Source organism: Patagioenas fasciata, chromosome 3, assembly GCF_037038585.1.
Source record: "Patagioenas fasciata isolate bPatFas1 chromosome 3, bPatFas1.hap1, whole genome shotgun sequence".
Classification (NCBI taxonomy): domain Eukaryota; kingdom Metazoa; phylum Chordata; class Aves; order Columbiformes; family Columbidae; genus Patagioenas; species Patagioenas fasciata.
Window position 1 is genome coordinate 68631219 of NC_092522.1, and position 21463 is coordinate 68652681.

The 21463-nt window shown below is 41.7% G+C and overlaps 1 protein-coding gene across 4 annotated transcripts in view; it reads left to right on the forward strand.

Annotated features, from left to right (window-relative positions):
• The window catches only part of ARHGAP18 (Rho GTPase activating protein 18), a 94418-nt gene that overhangs the window by 26272 nt on the left and 46683 nt on the right, over positions 1-21463 (forward strand). The window contains exon 1 of one of the 4 annotated variants that reach the window (XM_065834327.2): positions 663-778. The exons of 1 other annotated variant lie outside the window; for it this stretch is intronic. Coding sequence is in view for 1 of the 3 variants with exons in the window: in XM_065834325.2 (XP_065690397.2) it covers positions 1110-1186 (77 nt within the window). In the remaining 2 variants the exon portion in view is untranslated. Of the gene's footprint in view, positions 1-662; positions 779-1054; positions 1187-3078; positions 3302-21463 lie in introns of those variants that run through there. 2 more of the 4 variants (XM_065834325.2, XM_065834328.2) reach the window with 2 other exon arrangements.

A 21463-nucleotide genomic window follows, 5' to 3' on the forward strand; every position in this document is an offset into this window, starting at 1 on the left:
GAGGTTGCATGACTTGTTTTGTTTTAAAAGGAAAAGGAAAATGCAATTCAAATTATGCTCATATTGAAGCCAGTCCATTCACTCATGGCACAAAGCAATTCTAATTCAGGCAAACCATAGGCTTCTGTGGACACAAATTACAAACCTAAGTAGTGTATATACATTTACTGGTTATGTAGTTGCCACGGATAACAAAACAAAACAGGCTTGAGTGTTGTGTTACAGGTCCTGCCTACTAATTCAAAACTAATACTAAGGCAGCGAGTCCCACCTCATCAGTTTGTGCCGAGGTGCAGAGGACACTGACCTTACTGAAAAGGCCGACCCAAGGCTGCCCTGCTCCAGGTGTCGCTGGTTGGTAAAGTACGACCTTGGAGGCAATGGCAGCTGGTTCAAGGCACAGCATCTGTGAGGCAGCTCGGTCACCTTGTGTCCTTGCTTGACGCTGCCACCTGCTGTGATTTTTATAACGATAGCTTGCAATTAAAAAAAAAAAAAAGCCATGGGAAGTTAAACCAAGCACAGAATCACGTTGTGATTCTGTGAAATGGACAATGCATAAAATAAACACCAAATACTGAAAACGTTCCTTATTTTTCTGATTGAAACACAGTGGTCTCGTAAGCCACCTCTAACGGGAGCAGCCATTGGCGTGTGGCACACAGCACCGACCATCGGGCGACTTACACAGCTCTGCAGCAACTTTTCTTCAGTTGACAGGTTTCTTCGCAATGCCTTAAACAACTCCAGCCTGACGCGGGAACGCTGGATCTTAGCAGTACGTGATGTACGGGAGCACACAAAAGGACAACGCGGGCGGGCAGGCCCGCCCCGGGTGGAGCTGCCGCCGGCGGCCGGTGCGGCGCAGGGCGGGAGGACACGCTCCCGGAAGCCGCTCGGTCCCGCCGCGCTGCTGAACGGCCGCTGCCGCCGGCTCCCGCCGCCCTCGCCCGTGGGGCGACCGAGCCGGGAGGAGGGGCACGGCCCGCCGGAGGAAGAGCTGCCGTCACCCAGCCCTGCCCCACTGCGCTGCCGGCGGGAGGCTGGGCCGCGGCCGGGCTGCCCCGCTCCGCCTTGGCGTCCCCAGAAGGGATGCGGCAGCGCACGCCATGAGCTGGCGGTCCTGCTCCCACGGGGTGGTTCTCACCGCCTACCACCCCAGCGGCGGCGGCGACGCCCCCGGCTGGTGAGTGGCGGCGCGGGGAGGCAGGGCCGGCGGCGGTGCGGGCTGCCCGGCTCGGCCCGGCAGGTGCGCTCGGGGTCGGCGGGGCCGGGGTGGCTGCAGCCGCGGGGCTGCGGGCCGTGCTGTGGAGGAGCAGCGGGGCCGGCTCAGTGGCAAGCTGCTGCACGGGGAGAAGGTGTTTCCTCCCTCACCCGGGGGCTGGGGTTCCCCTGTTTCTGTTCTTTGTCCCGTATCCTCATAAAGGGTTTTTCCTTTCTTTTTTTCCCCCCTCCTTTGTTTATTATCCCTGCGCGCTGTGGAAGCCCCAGGCGTTTTTGTTGAGCTACTTGGAGTCGAGTGCCAACAGCAGACGCCGGCTGTTGTCAAGGTGTTTGTAGCTGCAAACAGTCCCGTGGCTGCCCAAGCGTGTTGTTGGTGTTCAACCTGTTGCTGTCGGTGTGTTTTCAAGCTTGGTGTGTGGAGGTCGTGTAAGGTGCAGTGGTGGGTGCTGCTGCCCTGTGGTTTCAAGGGGAGCTGGACCGCAGCAGTCTTTGAGATTGGACTATTTGTGGGATGGAGTACATAGATTTTCACATAACCTGTTTGCCCTTTAATGCTTTGTACTTTACATTCTTATTATTATAATAATAATTATTATTTTAATGTGATAAAAGGAAGGAACGTGCAAGTAAGGTCAAGATAAACTCTTGGAAGCATTTGTCATTTAGCTTAAAAGGTGGAACTGATAATGGATGAAGAAGTCAGCTTCATTTATATGAAGGCTGAGGACCTTCTAGTGCCTCACAGCATGTGTTTAATACAGGCAGAAGCACTGCTGGCTTTTCCATAGCAATGACCAGAGAGACTGCTGTGTGGAAATGAGAGACTGGTCTTTATGGCCCATTCAGTCTTGCCTCTTCCTTGCTGAAACTATCAACAAAGGCCCCATTGATAAAGATGGGACTTTTATTAATGCTAAGAAGCCAGCTGAAGCTGGGAAGGTATTGAAACTGGCACGCTGTTTCTGTGTGTCCATAGGAATAGTGTGTCTGATAAAAGAGATTACAGTCTGAATCGAAGATACAAGGAAGTACCGTGTTTGACCCTCGTCAAAAGATAACTGATGCATCATGATATGTCACACCAGAAGTCCACATCAAAGGCAGGAACTGAACTGAGAAATACAGCCTACCCTGTGTTTGAACCACGAAGTCATGCCTCTCTTTTTGTTGAGATACTTCTTTCTCCATAAGTAATGTTATTTATCAACCCTGCCTTAAGTCCTGCTGTTGTCTTAGCTAAATATGTAAGGGCACTGCAGATCTAGTTTTTTACTGTTGAATGCAAAATATGTGCATTTTGACAAGAAATCTCAAAATCCACCACCTTCTCAGTTATTGTTTCTAGTTTTTTTTACCTGTCATACATCTCCTCAAACTTGCCCTGGAGGAGAGACAGAATAAAAACTACTCTCCTTGCGGTAACTCCTGAGTAAGGATCTGTGTATCTGTAGACTGTTAAGACTGGTTCCCCCTTTTTAACGTGGGGCTGCCTTGATACCGGTCTCTAAGCTGCAGTCACTCATAACCCCCAGAGGTCCTGGATGCATGAGCACAGTGCTGGGGGCCCCTCTGTGTCATAGGAAATTGTCACTTGTAATAATGCTGCACCATTAGGAGCAGAGATCTCATCAAGTTCTCTGCAGCTGCTTCTGGGGACAGCTGCCTGGGTAAACTGAGACATTGCCATGCGAGCAATGGTGATCCTTCACAAAGTGTTCAGCTGTGTGAGAAAGGGAGTGTGGGAGGGAAATTAATGTGAAAAGCAGTGTCATTTCCTTAATTATAGTAAATAAATATGGATGTTAAAGCTGCGTGGAACAGGGGATTCCCACAGTTAGTTTGCCAGAGTTCCCCCACTGGCAGTGTTAGAGCTTTCCAAGCCATGCATGTTTTCCATTTAGCTCATTAAACGGAGAACCTGAAGGACACCTCTCTGTCTTTCTGCTGTGCCACTGTAAATTTGGAAGTCAGTCCTATCTCTCCAGTTTCCATTAGCCAGGATGTCAGTTCCATGGTTCTGATTAATCTCCCTTTTGTCTTGGATCTCCAGTGTTTTCCCATTTCTGAAGTGAGAGAGGTACGGAATATTGTTTTCATGAGGCATGGAGGGAGGGGAACGACCACTTGTGTTTTTGTGGGTTTGTTTGTGGTGGGCTTTTTGTTCTTTTTTATTTTTGTGTGTGTGTAGTTTTTGTTTGTTTGGTTTTGGTTTTTTCCTTTTCCTTTAAACAAACAAAACTTTTCTGAAACAGTGTAACCTTTCTGTGGGATTTTTTTTTTCACTTTTCTAATTACTTTCTGTCTTCATCAACACCCCAAGGTGTGCAGATCTGCATGATAAAAATAGAGCATACTCCCAAATCTGTATAGTTCTGAAATATTTTGTGGAAATACATTCCTCTGTTATGCTCTGCACAACGTGTCTAGATTCTGCATTTTACTACTGATGTGACAGTAGAACTTATTTTGCCTTTTTAAAAAAAGAGTAAGAACATCTTTCAGTATCTAGGTTAGCATCTCTCTGCTAATTTGAAAATTCTGTGATATTTAACAGGGATCAGAATATTTGGAAGCTAGCGTAATAGCATGCCAGCTGTAATGAAACAGCCCTTTGGAAAGATTAATAGAGAAACTCTGTTGAATTATTTTTTTCAGAGGCATTCAAAATAGTGCCTGTTAGAGATTGTATTGTCTTTGGAGGGCTGGGGAAGCATGGCACTGGTACATCCTGGAAATAGCAATACCTTGGCTGTGCTCCAAACAAAATGACATCCTAGGAAAGGGCCATGCTTCCTAACCATTTATTGTTTCCTTCAGGCATACAAGAAGTCTTACTTCATAAGACTGAAGAATTTTACTGATCTGATAGATTGTTGAGATAGTTCTCTGTTCTTTTTTGACCCTTGAAAGACACAATGAGCCTGTGAAATGTCTCCTTTAGGAAAGGCTTGCCCAACCATTGGTTCACTAGGCTAAAATACAGAACAGCCTCGGTGTCATTACTTCCAGGTTTGCCAATTTAGCAATATTGCCTTGAAAGTGATGATGCACAAAATGGCATTGGTGCTGTTGTATTCACTATAGAATAGTTCTTTAAAGTAACAGTTAGAGGGATGTATTCATATAGTGTAGATACTGATTGTGGGTGACATGTCCAAGTATGTATCTAAGAACTAACTTAGAGAAATTACAAAGGCAGGTTACCCAGAACCAAAATCAGTTTTTACAGCTCTCTTTTCTGTATTGCATCAGTTTTCTCACTTCCCAGTTTTCACCCATTAGATCCACTAATGCTTTATTGGCTGTCATGCTACGTGCATTTTGGTTTATCTCCTTTGTGATGTCCGTCCACAAACTTTTAAATGTTTCTACTGGTTTTTCCCTTGAAGCCATTTGTTGTTATATGGCCTGTGGAAAAAAAGAGTGAATCAGATACCTTGCAGTTCAAGACCCTGTTTCAGTGACTGCTTGTAGGTATGTCACCCTCATGCACGTGAAATGTGAAATCCACACCCTGAAGCATAGATGTCCAGTGCCATTTAGTTTCCTTGCTGAGGAATTTTACCCTACGTACTGTGGCAGAAAGGACTACAGGTCCTGTGTCATATTTGCCAGCCACATGTGGGCGTTTCAGGTAACAACAGACTTCTCATATGGCTGTGTGGGCTTATCCTCAGGCAATCAAATGCCATCCAGAAAGTCTTCTACAGGAGTATTTCTGTCCTGTAGCGTCAGTGAATGTGTGTATGTGTATGCATATATATATATATACACATACACATGTATGCGTATATATATACACATGTATGCATATGTATATATATATATGTGTATGTAAAAATATTTTGAAAATGTGATTATAAGGCTAAGACCAAGTCTGGAGTACTCGATGGGGAATAGGATAGAGCAAAACTACAAGTGAGTGCATGCGGAACTGACTGCATGCCCACCAGTGCATGAGGCAAATAAACTTCTACAGAGCATTTTCAAGAGCCAAGGCTAAAATGTGAATGAAGTAACAGATAAATGATTCTAAATGTGGTGGACACTGGAGGTTGTGTGGTTTTTTTTCTTCTTTTCTCTCCATACCTTTGTCCTATCTGGGAGGCTGCCGTTCTGTGTTGTCTTTGTGCTACACCAGATTGTCCTGTGAGTCACAGCCTCCTGGTATCTGTTTCCAGTGAGTCACTGTGCTTGCTCACCAGCAGGCAGCACGTGCACTTTGCTGCCACTTCATTCGCACTTCTCTAACTTCCATCAGAAGACCAGTTTGACTTTTGAAGGTTCGCAAGCTAGTGCATGTTTAACATGCTCCCAAAGGGCCTATGAATACTCATACTGCTAATGGCTTTCTAAGAAGGACTCCATAGAGCTCAGGATATGTCTCTTCTTCCTCAGAGGCCTTGCAGTATTTGCACCTTTCCTCATTTGCCCTATATAAATCTTGCTTTTGGTTTGCTGGTCCTCACTTGCAAAATGAGAACGATGAGTTGTTTCTCTGAGATGAAACTGAAGCCCAGACCAGTTCTGGAAAGAGTACTGTAACCCTTGGCCAGGGTGTGAGAGGAGATTGCTGCTGCCTCAGGTCTCCTTTTTCGAGTGACACCTGCCAGCCAGGGCCTGTGGTCCCTCAGGCTCCCTGTCCCACATCATTACTGAATCTGCATGACTTTAGGAGATGCTTGGGTCTGTATGGCAGTGAAACTGGGGGGTCTCAAGTTTTGTTGTAGAGAAGTGCCCTTTTTTAGTGTGTTACTGTGCAAGTCAGCATAAACCAGAATATTTGTTTTTTATATGTCTTTGTAAATATGGGCTTTCCTAACTTAGTAGCAGTAGCATTTGTGTTCACTGTGGGGATGGATGACAAGCAAGGTACTTGAAAGGCTTGGTATTTTCTACATACAGCTGTGGTCTAAATCACTGACTCACTGCTTGATCTCCCTAAGAAAGAAACCAGATGACAGAAGTCCTTTGAGCTTGGAAAAATAACAAAGACTTCTGCTATGAATTTCCCACAATATATGATTTTTTTCCAAATATTGACCATAATAGACATTGCAAATCAGACATGCAAGAGAGGTTTATTCTTTCCTTACCAGAATAATCTGCCTCATTCATTATTCAAATATTTGCTCAGTTAATCTGGAGATTTAACAGTTTGCATCTTAAGCCAAGAAGCAGCCTTGTAGTAAGCATGAATTCATGCCTATTTTCAAGGGCAATGTCCATCTCCATTCCTTCAGAGAGAAAAGCCCTCATTCCTTTCCCCCTCTTTTCCCACCAGTGACTCACTCTTGGAATTGAAATCTAGTGAAATCCAGTATGAAGGACTAAAGCACTGTGAGGGATACATGTAATGCTCAGTATACAAGCAGCAAACTCACAAGCTGATTACTCACAACTGGCTTAAGTTGGTGCAGCCTTTTGCAATTTCATTTGCAATCTGCTAATACAGCACAGATTTCGTGTGTTCTGTATCATTGCAGCATTAATTGTTCCTAACCCTCATAAACTGTCTTTTTTGATGCCAGTATGCATGGCTTAGTACCTCTCACACTACAGTTGACTTTACAGATAGTAATCTTTTTATCAGCTAAGTGTGCAGGCTCTGCATGAGCACAGTCTTCCATCTAAATGCATTAGAAAAATCTTTCCTACTTTGGATTTGCCTCCTACTTAGAACAGTGTTTCTTGTCTAGTACTTACCAACATATTCAAATAGAGCTGACAGGCAACAATGCATTAAGTTGCTTTATTTAGAATTGCTTTTATGTCTTCTGCACTTCATGTATGTATAAATATGTAGTATACTGCAGACCCTTAATATGTTGCTTAGTTACCAGTGTATTAATCCCAGTAACTTGATTTACTGACAGCAAGATCTGGTGTCCCAGCATTTCCTGCTTCTTTGATTCCTGCTTAATGGGGTCCCCCCTACCCACAGTTTGCACCATATTTCTTCTTTGAATTTGTCTTGCTCCTGCCTTTGTTTCTTGCTATGTCTTTCCAATCGATCAAAAAGGCCTCCTAGTTCTTCTTATGTATTGACAAGTTCCTGCTCACTTTTATCGTGGTAGGCAAAGCAAATAATTCTTTTGAGTCTATTTGTTTCTTCAGTCTGAGAACCCCTTTTGTGACACTTTTCTTCAGCATTTTCGGCATCCTTCTTTACACTTGTCCTGCTACTTTGCTTACCCTTCACCACCAGGCTGAATCACATGCAGGGCTTCATTGTCAGTCTTACAAGTGTTATTATAGCTTCATAGGTAAAATCACTTCCTTGCTACTAATTGCCACCGCAGCCAATTGTACATATTGCAATCACGCTATCTTGTTTCTCGAAACATCCTGGTGGAACTCGCATTGAGTTGCATGGCCTTTCTGAGCCCTAGATTTGCCCAAGCTCTTTTTCAGTGCAGTCCTTGTTGTGTAAATATGGTCACTGTGTCTTGCGCTTAGACATCCATTTAGCATCTGTCAGTATAATAAAGCAACATTATTTCAACAAGCCCACTTCGCTATGTGACCTAGATTATCCAACGTCGTGGGTGTAGATTTGATTTAATGCCTTCTGCTATCTGAAAACAGTCTATTCACTTCTACTCTGGGTCGGGCCCTTAAATAGATATAAAACGAGAATAACTGTGCTGAATCAGTGGAGCTACAGAGCAGAAAAGAGGAAAATCAGGCGCCCTCGGTATATACGCTTTCCTTTCTATTTTAATGACATACAGAGAATAAGATGTCATGCCTGTCTAGCTATAAGGAATGTGAAGCATAAAGGCCTTTTGAACATTTTAATTAAGGGCTTTCCCTTTTTTTCTTGAGTGTATACAAAACTAGATGATACAGAGCGTAATACAGTGTATTGCTAGATGTGCTGTTATAAGCATGTAGACTTTATGCAAAATTGGAATTTAAATGTACTTCTGATGAATGAACTGCCAGAGGAGCTGTGTAAATCTGAACTCCACCTTTGTGCTGTGTGTTATCAAATGAATATTTTTTTAATTGTTTCTCCGAGTTCTTTTTCTTAGAAGAGCAGAATTATTTAACTTGTTTTTGAATAAGACTAATGTAATGTTCAGTCTGCTTGTATTGATGCTTGATTAAAAAGTGTTATAGCCTACTCTTATTGCCAATATTTTACTTTTGTTTCGTAACTGTTACTAGTGAGGGTGGAGCTGAAAGCTGCAAGGTTTTAAAAGGCTACTCAGGCATGTTTCGGTAATGCAACGCCAGCACCTTTTTCTATTGTTAGTGCTTTTTTACTAGAGATACTGAGTGCGCACCTTCATTTTTTTTTTAATGTGATTCGGAATTCTACGGCTGAACGGAGGCCATGATTATGTTGAGGTTTCTGCCGTGGGTGGTGTTGCAGATTCCCGTTATACACAGGTCACCGACCGTCACTTGACGCCCCTCGGTAAATCTACGTGTCCAGGGGAAGAAAAATTCCACGCTCATCAATTTTGAGCATTTCCAATGTACCAGTGGACTGTTTTGTGAGGGCTGCTGGTTTTTCAATGAACCTGTCTCTGCCTTGGAGTTTTGGTCTTAAAATAATCATGTTCAACCAGGGAATTTACATATTGCCAAATAAATAGGAAAACAAAAAGGTAGGGGTTTTGTTTTTTTAAAGCATTTGGATGTGTAAAAAATAGATATGCTTGATTTATTTCATAAGTAGAATTGTAGCCATCGTTTTCTGAGGTTTATTTTTGGTGATACCTTAAGCAGCATATGACAGCAGTTTACCCCTGTGCCTCTCCTAAAAAGCTGGATCTATGAACGTATTCTTTGGTCATTGTTCTGTGCCAGCTCTCATGTATTGCAGCAGAATAAAATGTCCACAGAAATAATTACTTACCTGGTCATACCTTCCTGTGAGGACAAGCTGTTCAGTATTCCCCCTTGTTCTGTGACTGTTCGCTGCCCTTTCTGCTACAGCATCCTAGTCCCATTAGCCCTGAAATACTGTAATGAGAATTTCAGTTATTTTACCTGTCATCTTTCTGCAACATCCTTTCATAGGGAGACTTCTTAGGCCGAAGGGTGACAAATATGTAAAAACATATTACAATATTTACTTTGCTGTGCCCCTGGTGTTGTTGGAGGACTAAAATGGTTTGGGGTAGAGTATTCAAGGAGGAGCAAATATGAATGCTTTTAGCTTGCTTAGAAATATGATCGAAGGTATGCCACACATGAGAAAGCATCAAGGTAAGAATAATGCTGTCTTCAGCAAATAAATGTCTTATCATGTATACTCAGTGCCAGATTGCAGCAGAGCAGTTGGCATGTTTTGCTTGATCTAGCATCAGTACAATTCTTCAATTTACCACTCCTCAAACTACCTCTTTTTCCTGTCTGCCAGTTGCTAACTGGCACAGATAGCTTTCACAGTGGCTTAGGGAAGTCAGCTCTTTCGACTTTACTTTCCTGTTTGAAAACCAGGAAAATACTTAAGAGGATATGTGAGAATTCTTTGCCTAATGTTTTGTGATTTGTGCTTTGTGAAGTGAAATGTTTAATTTTTATTTTTAATCACTTGATTGTTTTTAGCTGACTTCTGTGTAATTGTCAGAACAATAGCTGGTGGGACCCATTGCCACTGATGAAATATTCTGTTCGAAATTCTCTGCATTTAATAAAATACATCAGCAAGGTCCAGGAGTATACTACATCTCGGAGGTAATGGGGAGCTTTGCCCCTGGTTTAAGAGCATGCAAGGTTAGATTGTAACTGCGCAAATAAAGGAGAAAGTCCTTGTAGGCTTGTAGTGTCCCAAGGAGTCACATAGTAATTGCAGTTATGGCTGTGGTTATGGGTCTGTGGTCCCAGATACAAACCAAGAGGCTTGGGGCAATAAGGAGAAGCCTCAGCTGCGGAACAGGGATGAAACCCTGTCAAGTGCTGTCACACATGCAGGCGTGACTTGCTGGCCAGGCACAGCAGAGACCAGAACTGAGGTTACTGGTGGAATATGCTCTCTCTTTCAGCAGCTGCCCAGGGGATGATGGATTTAACAGCTCCGTGGTGTAGCTCCTGGAGCTTCACTGTGTGATTCCCTTTGCCACAACCAGATAAAGAAACACTGGTAACAGTGTTCTCACTGTGGGAATAGTCATCCTCATCATTACAACCCGTTTACAGCATGAGCTTTTGTGTCCTACTGAACTCATTCTTGTGGCTTGGCTGTGTCATCTTCTCCTGAGAAGCCCATCTTTCAGGAAGACTTGAGGAATATCTTCTTGTTTTGTTGAATGTATTATCTCAGGAGAGAGATGCCATGCTGTTTCCTGAAACTTTTCCTTATCATCTCAGAGTGCCTCCTAACCAGCAGAAGTTTTGGTGTGCAGTGACAGTGGGTGCATGTTATGGCTGTATTAGAATGAGATAACTGGAGGCTGAAAAGAGTGCGGACATCACTGAAACTGCAGTTTCCTTCCACCTCTCACCTACACTTTTCCTAATGTTTTTCTTGCCCTGGCATTGGCATTTCTGAGTCAACTGACGTAGCTTGAGCTGAATTTGAAACAAAAAAAATCCAACTGAAAGCAATATTTTTTGCAAGTGTTGTTTTCAGACAGATTGGTTTCTTAATGTAGCTCAGCAAGTGACTGCATCAATGATGATGCTCGTGCAAGGGAAGTGACAGAAACCCACAGGTGAAGGGGATTTGACAGAACCCTCTGGCAGCAGGCTGTGTCTGTGCCAGCTTAACTTGATCATTATGGTGCTGCGATTTGACAAGATAACTTGTTTTTATGACTTCTAGCACCGGCTGTGGCTACATCCTGTGGGACGCTCATCTGATCTAATTTAACTCCATTGGTTCAGATTTGCTAAAAAGATATTTGATGGCTTAACTTGTACTGACAGGTTTTAAGTCAGTTCAAGTACAACTTGTCCTTTAGCAGTGACTCTGAAGCTAGTCTAAGCTTTATCTCCAGCTCATTTAGCTCTGACTTAACACTGTTCAGTGATTCAGTCGTGTGCTTGGCTTCTACCTGCAAAAGGCAGGCTGTGATATGAGTAGACATCCTTGGGATCCAGGTGTGTTACACAGCAGGGAACATCTGCATTCCTCTTGCGGAGCTGCAGATAACCTGCCTTCCCCTCATTGCATGTGGCATTGTGCGGCTTGCTGCGCGGAAAGAAACAAAAGCCCAGCTTGGATTCCTGCACACTGCAATGAAGTAAATTGAAGTGCAGCTTCTAAATTGTGGGTGGTTGTCAGCTGATAAGCCCTTGAAAGGTTGTTGATTGGTGCTTTGTTTAAACACACCTTTCTTTGTTCTGAACTTTGCACCAGAAAGATTGCTTTGGTTTCGTAGAGCCCAAGGTTATACATCAAAACAGTTGTCAGGAATGAGAAGTATGATGAGAATAGCGCATATGATTTCCTATAAGAAACACAACTTTTCATTGCAGTAATATTTTCTGTTTTAAGGGTAAAAGAGTCTTAGACATTAAATATATAAGACATTATACAAATATGTCACTGAAAATATTATGTACTAATTAAAATGTCCAAGTGACCCAAAATCTCCCTGCCTTCCCCTTTCAGAGAAGGATGTTTACACTGTGATACTTGTTCTTCTTTGAGGTGAAAGCTGAATACTGTACTTGTTTGAACTATTTACTGTGGATGCTGCATACAAGAACAAACTAAAACGTTTTCTTTTTTCTCCTAGTTAGCAGGAGCTTCTCATGAGAGTTTATGGGGAACTTTATGAGCTTCATGCTGTGAAAGCTGGTATTTTGCACTTTGTACTTGAAATCAGAAAATAGCATATGAAGATGTATGGTATTAAAATGTGTGTGATGTGTCACAGTGTTTTGGTTTTGGGTCCTTGCTTGAACTTTTGAAGTGATTATTAAAGGTAGTTCAGTCATCCTGTATTAGGGAGTGCAAGTGAGACTTTTGTTTTCACTCACTGTCAATTGGCTGAATTGTTTTATATAGATTTCACAGACCTCAGTACAAGTTGTTATTTCTCTTGAGAAGTTTCATTTTAAATATATGTGTTCCCAGGCTGAGAAACCTTCCTTTCCACCTCTTTTGGGTTTGTTTGTTTTTGTTTTTTTTTTTTTTTTTCCTCCCGCTGTGTGCTATGGTATTGACACAGGTGCACAGCCTCTGATTCTGGACAATGCTGGTACCTTTTGTACCGGCTCTGTTCCGTTAGTCTTCTGGAGGTGTTTGAATCGCCCTTTCTTTCTCACCCTCCATGTCCTGCGACACAGGTAATTTCATGTAGAAAATGTAATTCGACTCTGATCCGAAGGAGCTTCATTTGGATAAAGGATATTTCTCCAAGTAGGTTATCTTGCACAAATCAATAACAGGAGTTGCTGCTCTTACTACACAGAAGAATCATGTCACATCTGCATATGCTGTTTTGGTTTCTTTTAATTTTGTTTGCAACATTCCTTATAGGTAAGGCCGTAGATAATCTTAGTGCCTGTACATGCAAACATTTTTTATGTGGGTGTATCAGTAAATATTTTTTTACAATGTATACTGACTTGTGTAATTTTGTATACAGCTATTGCTGTAATTCAGTTTGCTGGCTAGGAACACCTAAGTTTTTGGCTAGCAGTGTTCCTCTAGGCAACAATTTTTGTTATGAAAACCCTTCTACTGGGCTACTATAAATTTCTTTTTTACAATTCTGGTTTCATTTAAGACTTAAAGTTCTTCTCTGTCTGGATTTCTTTCCATTCTGTAATACATTATGTAAGTATATATGTTTATATATGAAGAGATATCTGAATTTCTATGGACTTGATTTCTGCTGTTGATGGAGTGATGGTTTCATCCCATCTGAGCACACAAATAATTTTGTAGGTATGCGTATTAACCTCTTCCTTAAGATTTGTTTTATTTTCCTTTCATTTACTTTTATTGACTTGCAAATGAGGACTGGGAGGTAAAAGCTTTTTGTTACAATGTACAACATCATCAGTTAATGAATATCTCTGAAATAATGAGGGACTCTTACTCAAAATAGTGTCGGACTGCTTAAAAACTGTTAAAATTGTAAAAGCTTTCTGGTGTGCATCAGATGTCCAACAATATTATGTGATCTTTGAAAAAAAAAACCAAAACCAAACCAAACCAAAACAACAAAACCAAAACAACAAAAAAACCCAAACAACAGAACCCACCAACTTTGTTCTTAAGAATATTGGGGAAGTTGGAAATCTAGAAATGAAGAGTAACTGGACAATTTCTCATTTTACACACTATTGTTCCAATAATTATAAAGGCCATTCACCTGTCACTTTCATCTAAAACTTCAGTAAGATATTGCCATATACTACCACAATGTTGGTCTGAGAAACTAATCTCTGTTTCTCTTTAAAGCTGGAATTGCTGACCATGGTTTGTACTTACCCTTCATTTTATTTTTTAGAAGTATTCCCCATTTCTTAATTGAATGATATATTTATGCCAATACCTTCTTTATGTAATTACTGAATGATTTTCTGTCTGGTTTAAAGAACTTTTACTCACCCGTAGTTTAAGTTACAGTAAGATTTTTCTGAAGACTGATGAAGTTCATCCAAGTCAAAATATTAGTAAGAAATTAGATTTTGTGTTTTAAGGTGGAAAAAATAAGACTATTCAGTGAAACCCTAAAAGCATAAGATGGTTTTGCAAGTAGGAGCAACACTTTTGCAACTTATAGTAACCAATGAGGGAACTGTAGTATTTTAAAGCTTAGATTTTTATCGTTAACTGTATTACTTTGGTTCCGTGGCTTCTTTCGAGCTAGTCAGAGATGATCCTTTGTCCCATTTCAAGCTGCTGCTGTCACAAGAAACCATTGCTAGTACTTTAAACCAGGAAATACTTACAATAACTCCCCAAGGGCCATGTCATCTCCAGATCAAGAGCAGGACATTCTTGTATTGATGTGTGTAAGCTGCCTTGTGGCTGGCCTCATAAGTTCTGGAGATGCAGAGCAGATATTTCCCAGGCCTTCATCTTGATCCCAGAGGATGCTGTATCTCTCACTGATAGTTGTCCACCAGGGTGGTGTATCAAACAGTATCTTGGCAATTTTACCTCAGGAAGTCCACTATCTATCTCCTTAACAGTCTTCAGCTCTGTAAGTCCATGTGCCATGCAGTCTGCTTCCAGCTGCTTGCCATCTGAGAAGGGTGGCAGAGTGAAGGATCATGGGACAATCAGCTGTGCCAGGCTACTAGAAGGGCATCTATATCTATTTAGTTTCCTAAGGAGAAGGCTTGTGGTGCTTACAACTAGAAGAAAGTATTGATTTGCGGTTTTATGTTAGCAAGGGTCCCTTATGCTGCAGGTTTTGCTTTCTCAGAAGCGCCTGCTTCGCATGGTTTTCACCAAGTTGGTGCTGCTAGGCAAGTGGGACTTTGCCTGCTCATTATCCATTTGAGTGAGCTCTCCGTAATACTAAGGAAACTGATGCAGTTAAGGAGAAGTGGCCAAGATGTCTTGCATGTTCCTTCTGCTAGATACCCCAAGGTCTGCCTGCCTCTGTTTCTCTGACTTGATAGCTTGAAAGGACAAGGTGGCTGGCATATGGAGCTGTGGCAGGCTCATGTATGGTTAACTAATGGACAGATGTCACTCTCTACATTCTGGTTCCCTTAAGGGATGCCTTGCAGGTGTTAGGTGTTTTCCTATGATTCTCTGGGATTAAATGGCATTAAGGAAAAACTGAATGACAAGGCAAATTCAAAGTCCTCTGTACAGTTCTGGGAATCCAAGTCTTTTGCTGTGTCAAGTTGAATGAGCAATACAAGGGAAAAAGCAATGACACTGTGGGGTTTGTTTGTTGTTGTGGTTTTTGTTTGGTTTGTTTGTTTTCTATGTGTGTGTTTTTTGTGGGAAGTGGCTTAGCTGCTCAAAGGGTGACTGTGTTACTTTGGATGTCTGATGGTCACCTCCAGTAGAAGAAAGCCTAGCTGTTGGCTGGAGGTGCAGTGCTGAGATGATGCTGATGCCCTTTCCATGGATGTAGAGCCATTGCTGTTTCCGAACAAAGAATTATTCTTTGCTGTGGCCGCAGAGGGTGGTGATTTTCACTGGGCTGGTGACCTGCTTGAGTTGTGCGTCTGGCTGACTCTGTCAAATATTATCATACAGTTCTCTGACAGTCCTGGTAGCTGGAGTTTTCCCATGTTTTCTCATCATAAGTGGTGATACCCTTTCCATTCTCCTGAACAGCACTGAGTGTATGACAGGCTGGCTACCTTCCTCCTTATGCTGTCTTTGAAGGGGGTCTACCTGTAAGAATGGGATGCACAAGGTCTGGCACGTGGCTGTTTTGGGATGTGGATTAAGGCTGCTCTGCGAAGGGTGCTCAATAGGTGCTGCCTACCTCTTGCAAGTTACTGTAAAAGATGGAGTGGCCTTGATGTGTCGCCTCTGGGGGCACTGCCCTGGGACGCTCTGAGGTTACACTGGTGTGAACACTCTGTGAACTGAGCTGACGCACCAGGAACCGAAAAGCATTACTTGGGGCATTCGTGTGGAAGAGACAGCTTCAGTGTATTACTTCTTTAAAAAAAAATAGGCTATATGTTTGGTAATAAAAAGACATATGTATTCTGAGACTTGCAAATCATTCTAACTGATTTAGTTCCAAGTGAGGTGTCATGAAACATCAAAAAAGGAAAAATGAGGTCAGTTGCCTAGAGGGCACAGTCAATGAAAATATCCCTAAATTCCTCATTGCACCTTCCTGACTTTCAAAGAGGAAGGAGATCTGAGCACCTTTGGTGAAAACACCCAACAAGGGTGGCAGAAGCTGTGAAGTATACTCACCGGTTTTGCATTTAGAGAATTGAGAAAATAGTATAATTTAGGTATATGAGCATTTGTCTTTCTTTGAAAGACTCCTTTTCATCTTTATGTCAAAATGTGTTGTAAATTTTCTGTTACAGGGTTTCAACTTCCCTTGCCATTGCTCTTGTTGTCTTACATTGTAGGTTTTAAACCCTTTTGATGCTGACAGGTGTATGTTTCCATTTCTGTGTCAATGTGTTATCACTTGTATTGTCTTTGTAAATGTAAGTCTTTGTCTGGGTGCCTTATTTTGGCGAGGGAATTATTCTCTATCCTCTGAGATAGAATTGTCTGCTTATACAACCAAGTATTTCTTGTATCCAGAGAAACTTTGAAGATAGCAAGTGTGTGTTTTTAGTACAGAAAATATTAAGAAGGTGTTTAATACTTCTGGCAGGAAGGGCCTCAACTGTGTCACCTTGCCTGAGCTCCAGGGGTGTGTTTGCTGCTCGCATCAGGCCAGAGATGTTCAGTACCTTCATCGCCTCCCAAGCACTGTTGGTATATGCTGGTTCCACATATTTCAGGGTGCATTAGGGAGTGGTTCAGAGCTGGAAAGCCAGCAGGGTTCTGGTCAGCATGGTGAGGCGGTGTGAGGGTTGGGATGGACTGAGTATTGGGCAGTGCAGCTTTGGAGCTGAGAGTGAAGGATTTGTGGGGCCCTTCCAGCTTCTGCTCTGGTTCGCCTCACACTTCATTCCCTTAGCTGTCTGGAAATGTCTCTGCTCTCTGCACTCAGGTCAGGCCTCTTCAGGCTGTCTTTCCTTCCTCCCTCCCCCTCTCCCCAAACTGCAGGCTTGGATCACTGTCACGATGTTTTCAAAGTAATTTGAATGGAGTTTCCGTATGTGACTTAATATTGCATTCAACAAGTTTTTTTTCTGTGTATGTATGATACTGTGTAAAAACCATATGGTATTCATTTGTAGAAGATGCGTCTCATAATGGGAAGTACAGATGTCTAGCGTTGGGATCTTGGTCCTGTAACTAAAAATCAAGGATAGTAATATTCAAGAGTGTATAACATTGCTCTTGGTCTTTTGTACACAGTGTGTGTACATATGGCAAAATAAAATATGATTTCATATTTATAGAAGCAGCTGCATATGGATTGTGCCTTATTTCAGGTTTAATGTGTTATATGTGAAGCATTGTATTTCATTTTCCTTGATTATTACTGGGGCCTGTAATCATAGCTACTTAGTGTTATAAGTATGTGCTATTTTTACCCTGTTTACACAAAGGAATATGTCTAAAGTTAAAAGTCAGGGATTTAACCTCTAGATACATGGGGGAAGTTAAGAGAGTACAATCTAATTCTTTACTTGCATTTTTTGCTGGCAATTAACCCTCCACTGAAGTGTTTTGTTTGGGAATGCAGGGTAAGAGTAGTGGCTAATACTAGTGATCCAGTGATTTTAAAAAATCAGATTGATGTTGCTTTGTATAACTGATTGGCATCTTCCAATGATACTGTTTTAGAACAGTAATCACAGATAACATTATCAGCTGAAAAAACATAAGTGTCACCTATATGTTGATTTGGAAACTGGTATCTCTCATGTTCGTAAGATGCTGGTAGAGAAAGGGATATTGGTTAGGAAAGAAAACAAAAGGATTTTCCTAAGTAATTTCTATGAAGAATTATCTAAATAGTTTGTAAATCTAAACAGTGACACTTTTGTTTTACTTCAAGTATTTAATATTTAAATCCCGGAATTCTCACAGTCCCTGTCTGTGTGCTCTTTGTAATGAGTGTGATTTAAACTAAAGCTGGTAAGAGCTCTTTTGGTCTTCAGTTTCCATAATTTTGGAACCATTTTTTTTTCCTCATTTTACTAGGAGCACATTTGTTTTTTTCAGCTGCAGAGCAAGCAGTGACTGTCAGCCTTCCCTTTCTGACCAGTCTTGAACATTTTCTTTTACTGCCTTAGAGTATGATGACAGTCTTCCATGACCATGTTAAGTTTTGAACTCGCTGCCCATGTACCCACAGGGAAAGGAGACTGCTTATGCCAGAAAAGAATCAAGTCTGAGAATAAAGAACAAAAAAATGTAATGCTGTTAGTGGAAACAAGAATCAAGGATTACATGTGTAAAATCATGATTGACTAATAATAATAGACTTTTTTTTTTTTTTTTTTTTAGGGTTTGTTTTTCATTTTGCACAGTTATTCCTATTAAGGGATTGGTTATTTAATTTGCGTGTTTTGTTTACTTATTTTCCAGTGTTTGTTTCTTTCTGTTTTTCTCCCATGGTTTGTTTTGTGTTGTGTTCTCTTTGTTTTCTCCCCCTCCTGGAACAAAACCAAACCTCTTTTAAATCCTTACCGTTGAAGTTTTGGTTTTGTATTCAAGTCCTGATGCTCAGACCTTGTGGACAGGTGGCACAGTAGTGGATGCTACAGTAGGCATTTAGTGATGGGTGGCATATTATCAAGGAAGACCCTGACTTTGAGAATGTATTGTTTACCATGGGTAATCTGGATTGTCCTCTGCATTGCTCCTCTAGAACCTGACACATCAGAAGACATGTCATTTCTTCTGTGGTGTCACCTCTGTCTGGGATAGTGAAACAACAGAGCAGCTGGAGTTCTTAAATTGCACACCAGGGCTTTTATGTTAGGACTGCCACTGGCTTCCAAACTTGCACTTGAATGCATCTGTGTATTCAGATTAGTAGCTGTACATCTGTGTACTTAATTTGTAAGCAAAGGGATGTACCTGCACATAAAACTATCACTAAAGCTTTGTAGGGCACTTGGTTGAAAAAATACATGTTTTTATATCTTTTTGGCTGATGCTCAGAAAACAGAGATGGTAGTGAAGAGGGAGAGGGAAGGAGAGAATCTGTGGTCTCAAGTTGCTTCCTGCTTGCTTGGTTGTCTACTGACATTTAAAAACTGCCAGAAATACAAGGGGGGAGGGAATATATTAACGTAATTTTGCTTCATTTGGTGGCGTTCCTGCTGGGTTATAGGACACTAAGCCTCTGGAAGTGCTTGTCAGCATAGGTAAGAGAGGACTGCAGACAGTTCAATCATTACACCCCAGGAACAGGTATTTCCCAGGAATATTTGCTTAGAAGAAGGAATTTGCTAGGAAAGGAGATGTTGCAAAGGCTCATGGCTTTTGCAGTTGCCCTCAAACATAAAAAGTAAGAATTTTGACCGAGTGCACTTTTTAATCTTTTCTGTTGAGGTCACAGTGGACTTTGCTGCTGCCCTCTTTGTGGGGTGGGTCTGCGGGGCGGGGCTGTGAATCACAGAATGTTAGGGATTGGAAGGGACCTCAAAAGATCACCTAGTCCAATCCCCCTGCTGGAGCAGGAACACCTAGATGTGGTTACACAGGAATGTGTCCAGGCGAGTTTTGAATGTCTCCAGAGAAGGAGACTCCACAACCCCCCTGGGCAGCCTGTTCCAGTGCTCTGTTACCCTCACTGTGAAGAAGTTTCTTCTCATATTTAAGTGGAACCTCTTGTGTTCCAGTTTGAACCCATTACCCCTTGCCTTACCATTGGTTGTCACTAAGGAAGGAAGGAAACAGCTGGATCAGGGCAGACCTGCATTGGTGTCTGCCTCGGCTGTGGTACGCTGCCCAACTCCTGCTAGAGGAGTTCCTCAAAGCAGGTTTGTCTCCTGTGTAGAGAGCTATGCAGTGTTGTTTTTATACCTCTGAGAGCAGGTGAAATCCCAGTGACCACTTCTGAAGCTGGTTGCAAACACCTTCTTCCTAATGCTGAGCCCCAACTAAACCTAGATTAGTCAGTCCTTTGCAGTGTCCTTGAGGCTTCCTCTGTCCTACCCCCTTGCCTTTAAGGATTGCTTCTTAAAAGCATCCTCTCTGATGTTTTGCTTCTGAACAGATGTGTATTCCTCAGTGTACTTGAGTGCTGGCCTGCCTTGTCCATGCTGCTCTCCTCAGCCTGTTCTGCTCCCTCCTCTTCCTCTTTGATCCAGTTTCTGAGAGAGAGCACCTGTATCTGCTTTGTCTTCCTTGATCTTTGTTGGCGATTTGTTTACACAATTAAACGAATTTCCTGACAAAACCTTTTTAGACTCCTATGTGGATTTCCTTGCCTTCTCTTTGAGAACACTCATACAAATTTATTTATGATTTATTCTGAATGTAAGGATGATATTGTAATAAATTGACTATGAATTCGTGCCAGTTTCCTTCAAGCATAAACAAAATTACTGAATTGTGCTGTAGGCCTTATATTTGCAAGTAACAGGGTTATAGGTCTAGGTCCTTTAACATGGTAAGAGCTAATGCTTTTAGAGAACTAATTGCTTTTCAAGGCACAAAAGTGACTCCAGTATCATTTCATGGCTGTAACTGCACTTTACTAGATGGTCCTGTTATTTGGCAGGATAGGTTAAATCAGGCTTTGTTACTATGCTTATTTTTTTTCCACTGTATAAAGAAAAATCAATTATTTAAATCTTTCCTCTCTGTGCCTCTCAATAATGGAGTTAGACTGTATCTATTTCACTTCCTGGTTTATTCTCTTTGATATCTGTGTAGCCTGAAGTAATCTCACACAGGCTTTATTCTCTTTTTTCGGGAGAAGATTAGTTCCAGTGGTTCTCTCTCTGTGGGCAATAGGTTTTCTTTAAAACTTGAGCTTTAAACACAATTAGAATTGTGTGTAAGGGAAATATACTGTGTGTCTTTTTAGTTTGGAGACTGACTTCTGTTTTCATTCAGTGGGATTTGAGGTTCTGTAAGGACTTCCAGTTCTTCCAAAAGTCTGCAGCAGTTGCAAACCTGCCTCTAATGCGATGCCACTTGTGTGGCTGTGTTTGTATTGATCACCTAGGTTCCCTTGCTACCTTGCTTTCCTCTCTGGTGGTTTTTTGCACTTCCAGGAACAGCTGTTTCTTTTTCTAAAGTAAATGTTTTTGAACAGGAAATTTCTGCGTATGGGCAAAAAAATGGGAATGTGTTTTCAAAGGGTCAGAATGGGAGGACCTGAGATAATATAGTCTGCTTCATTTTGTCAATACAGAAGTAAAACCAAAACTGATTTCTTCTGATATTACTTCTCAGTTTGGCTAGTTGTGATAGTTTTATTACAAGTCTGATATCATGTGATGTTCCAGTTAAAGCTCCAAATCTGAGTCCATGGGACACACTTTTCACTAACAGAAATAAGCAGACTTCTGTATTTTATGGCTGGGAGAATAAAGCTAAAAGCATGCACTGAATTGAGCAGCTCAAACACTGGAATGCAACAGTCTCACAAAAAACAAGGAAACACAACTAGTCCAGTCATTCTGTGGGGGACAAGCTTCATGGCTGCAGTTGTCAATCCTGAATTCTTTCTCGCTTCGTATGGAGTGGAACAAGATCACATTTATTATGGAACAACCTGTGATGGCATTGCAAACA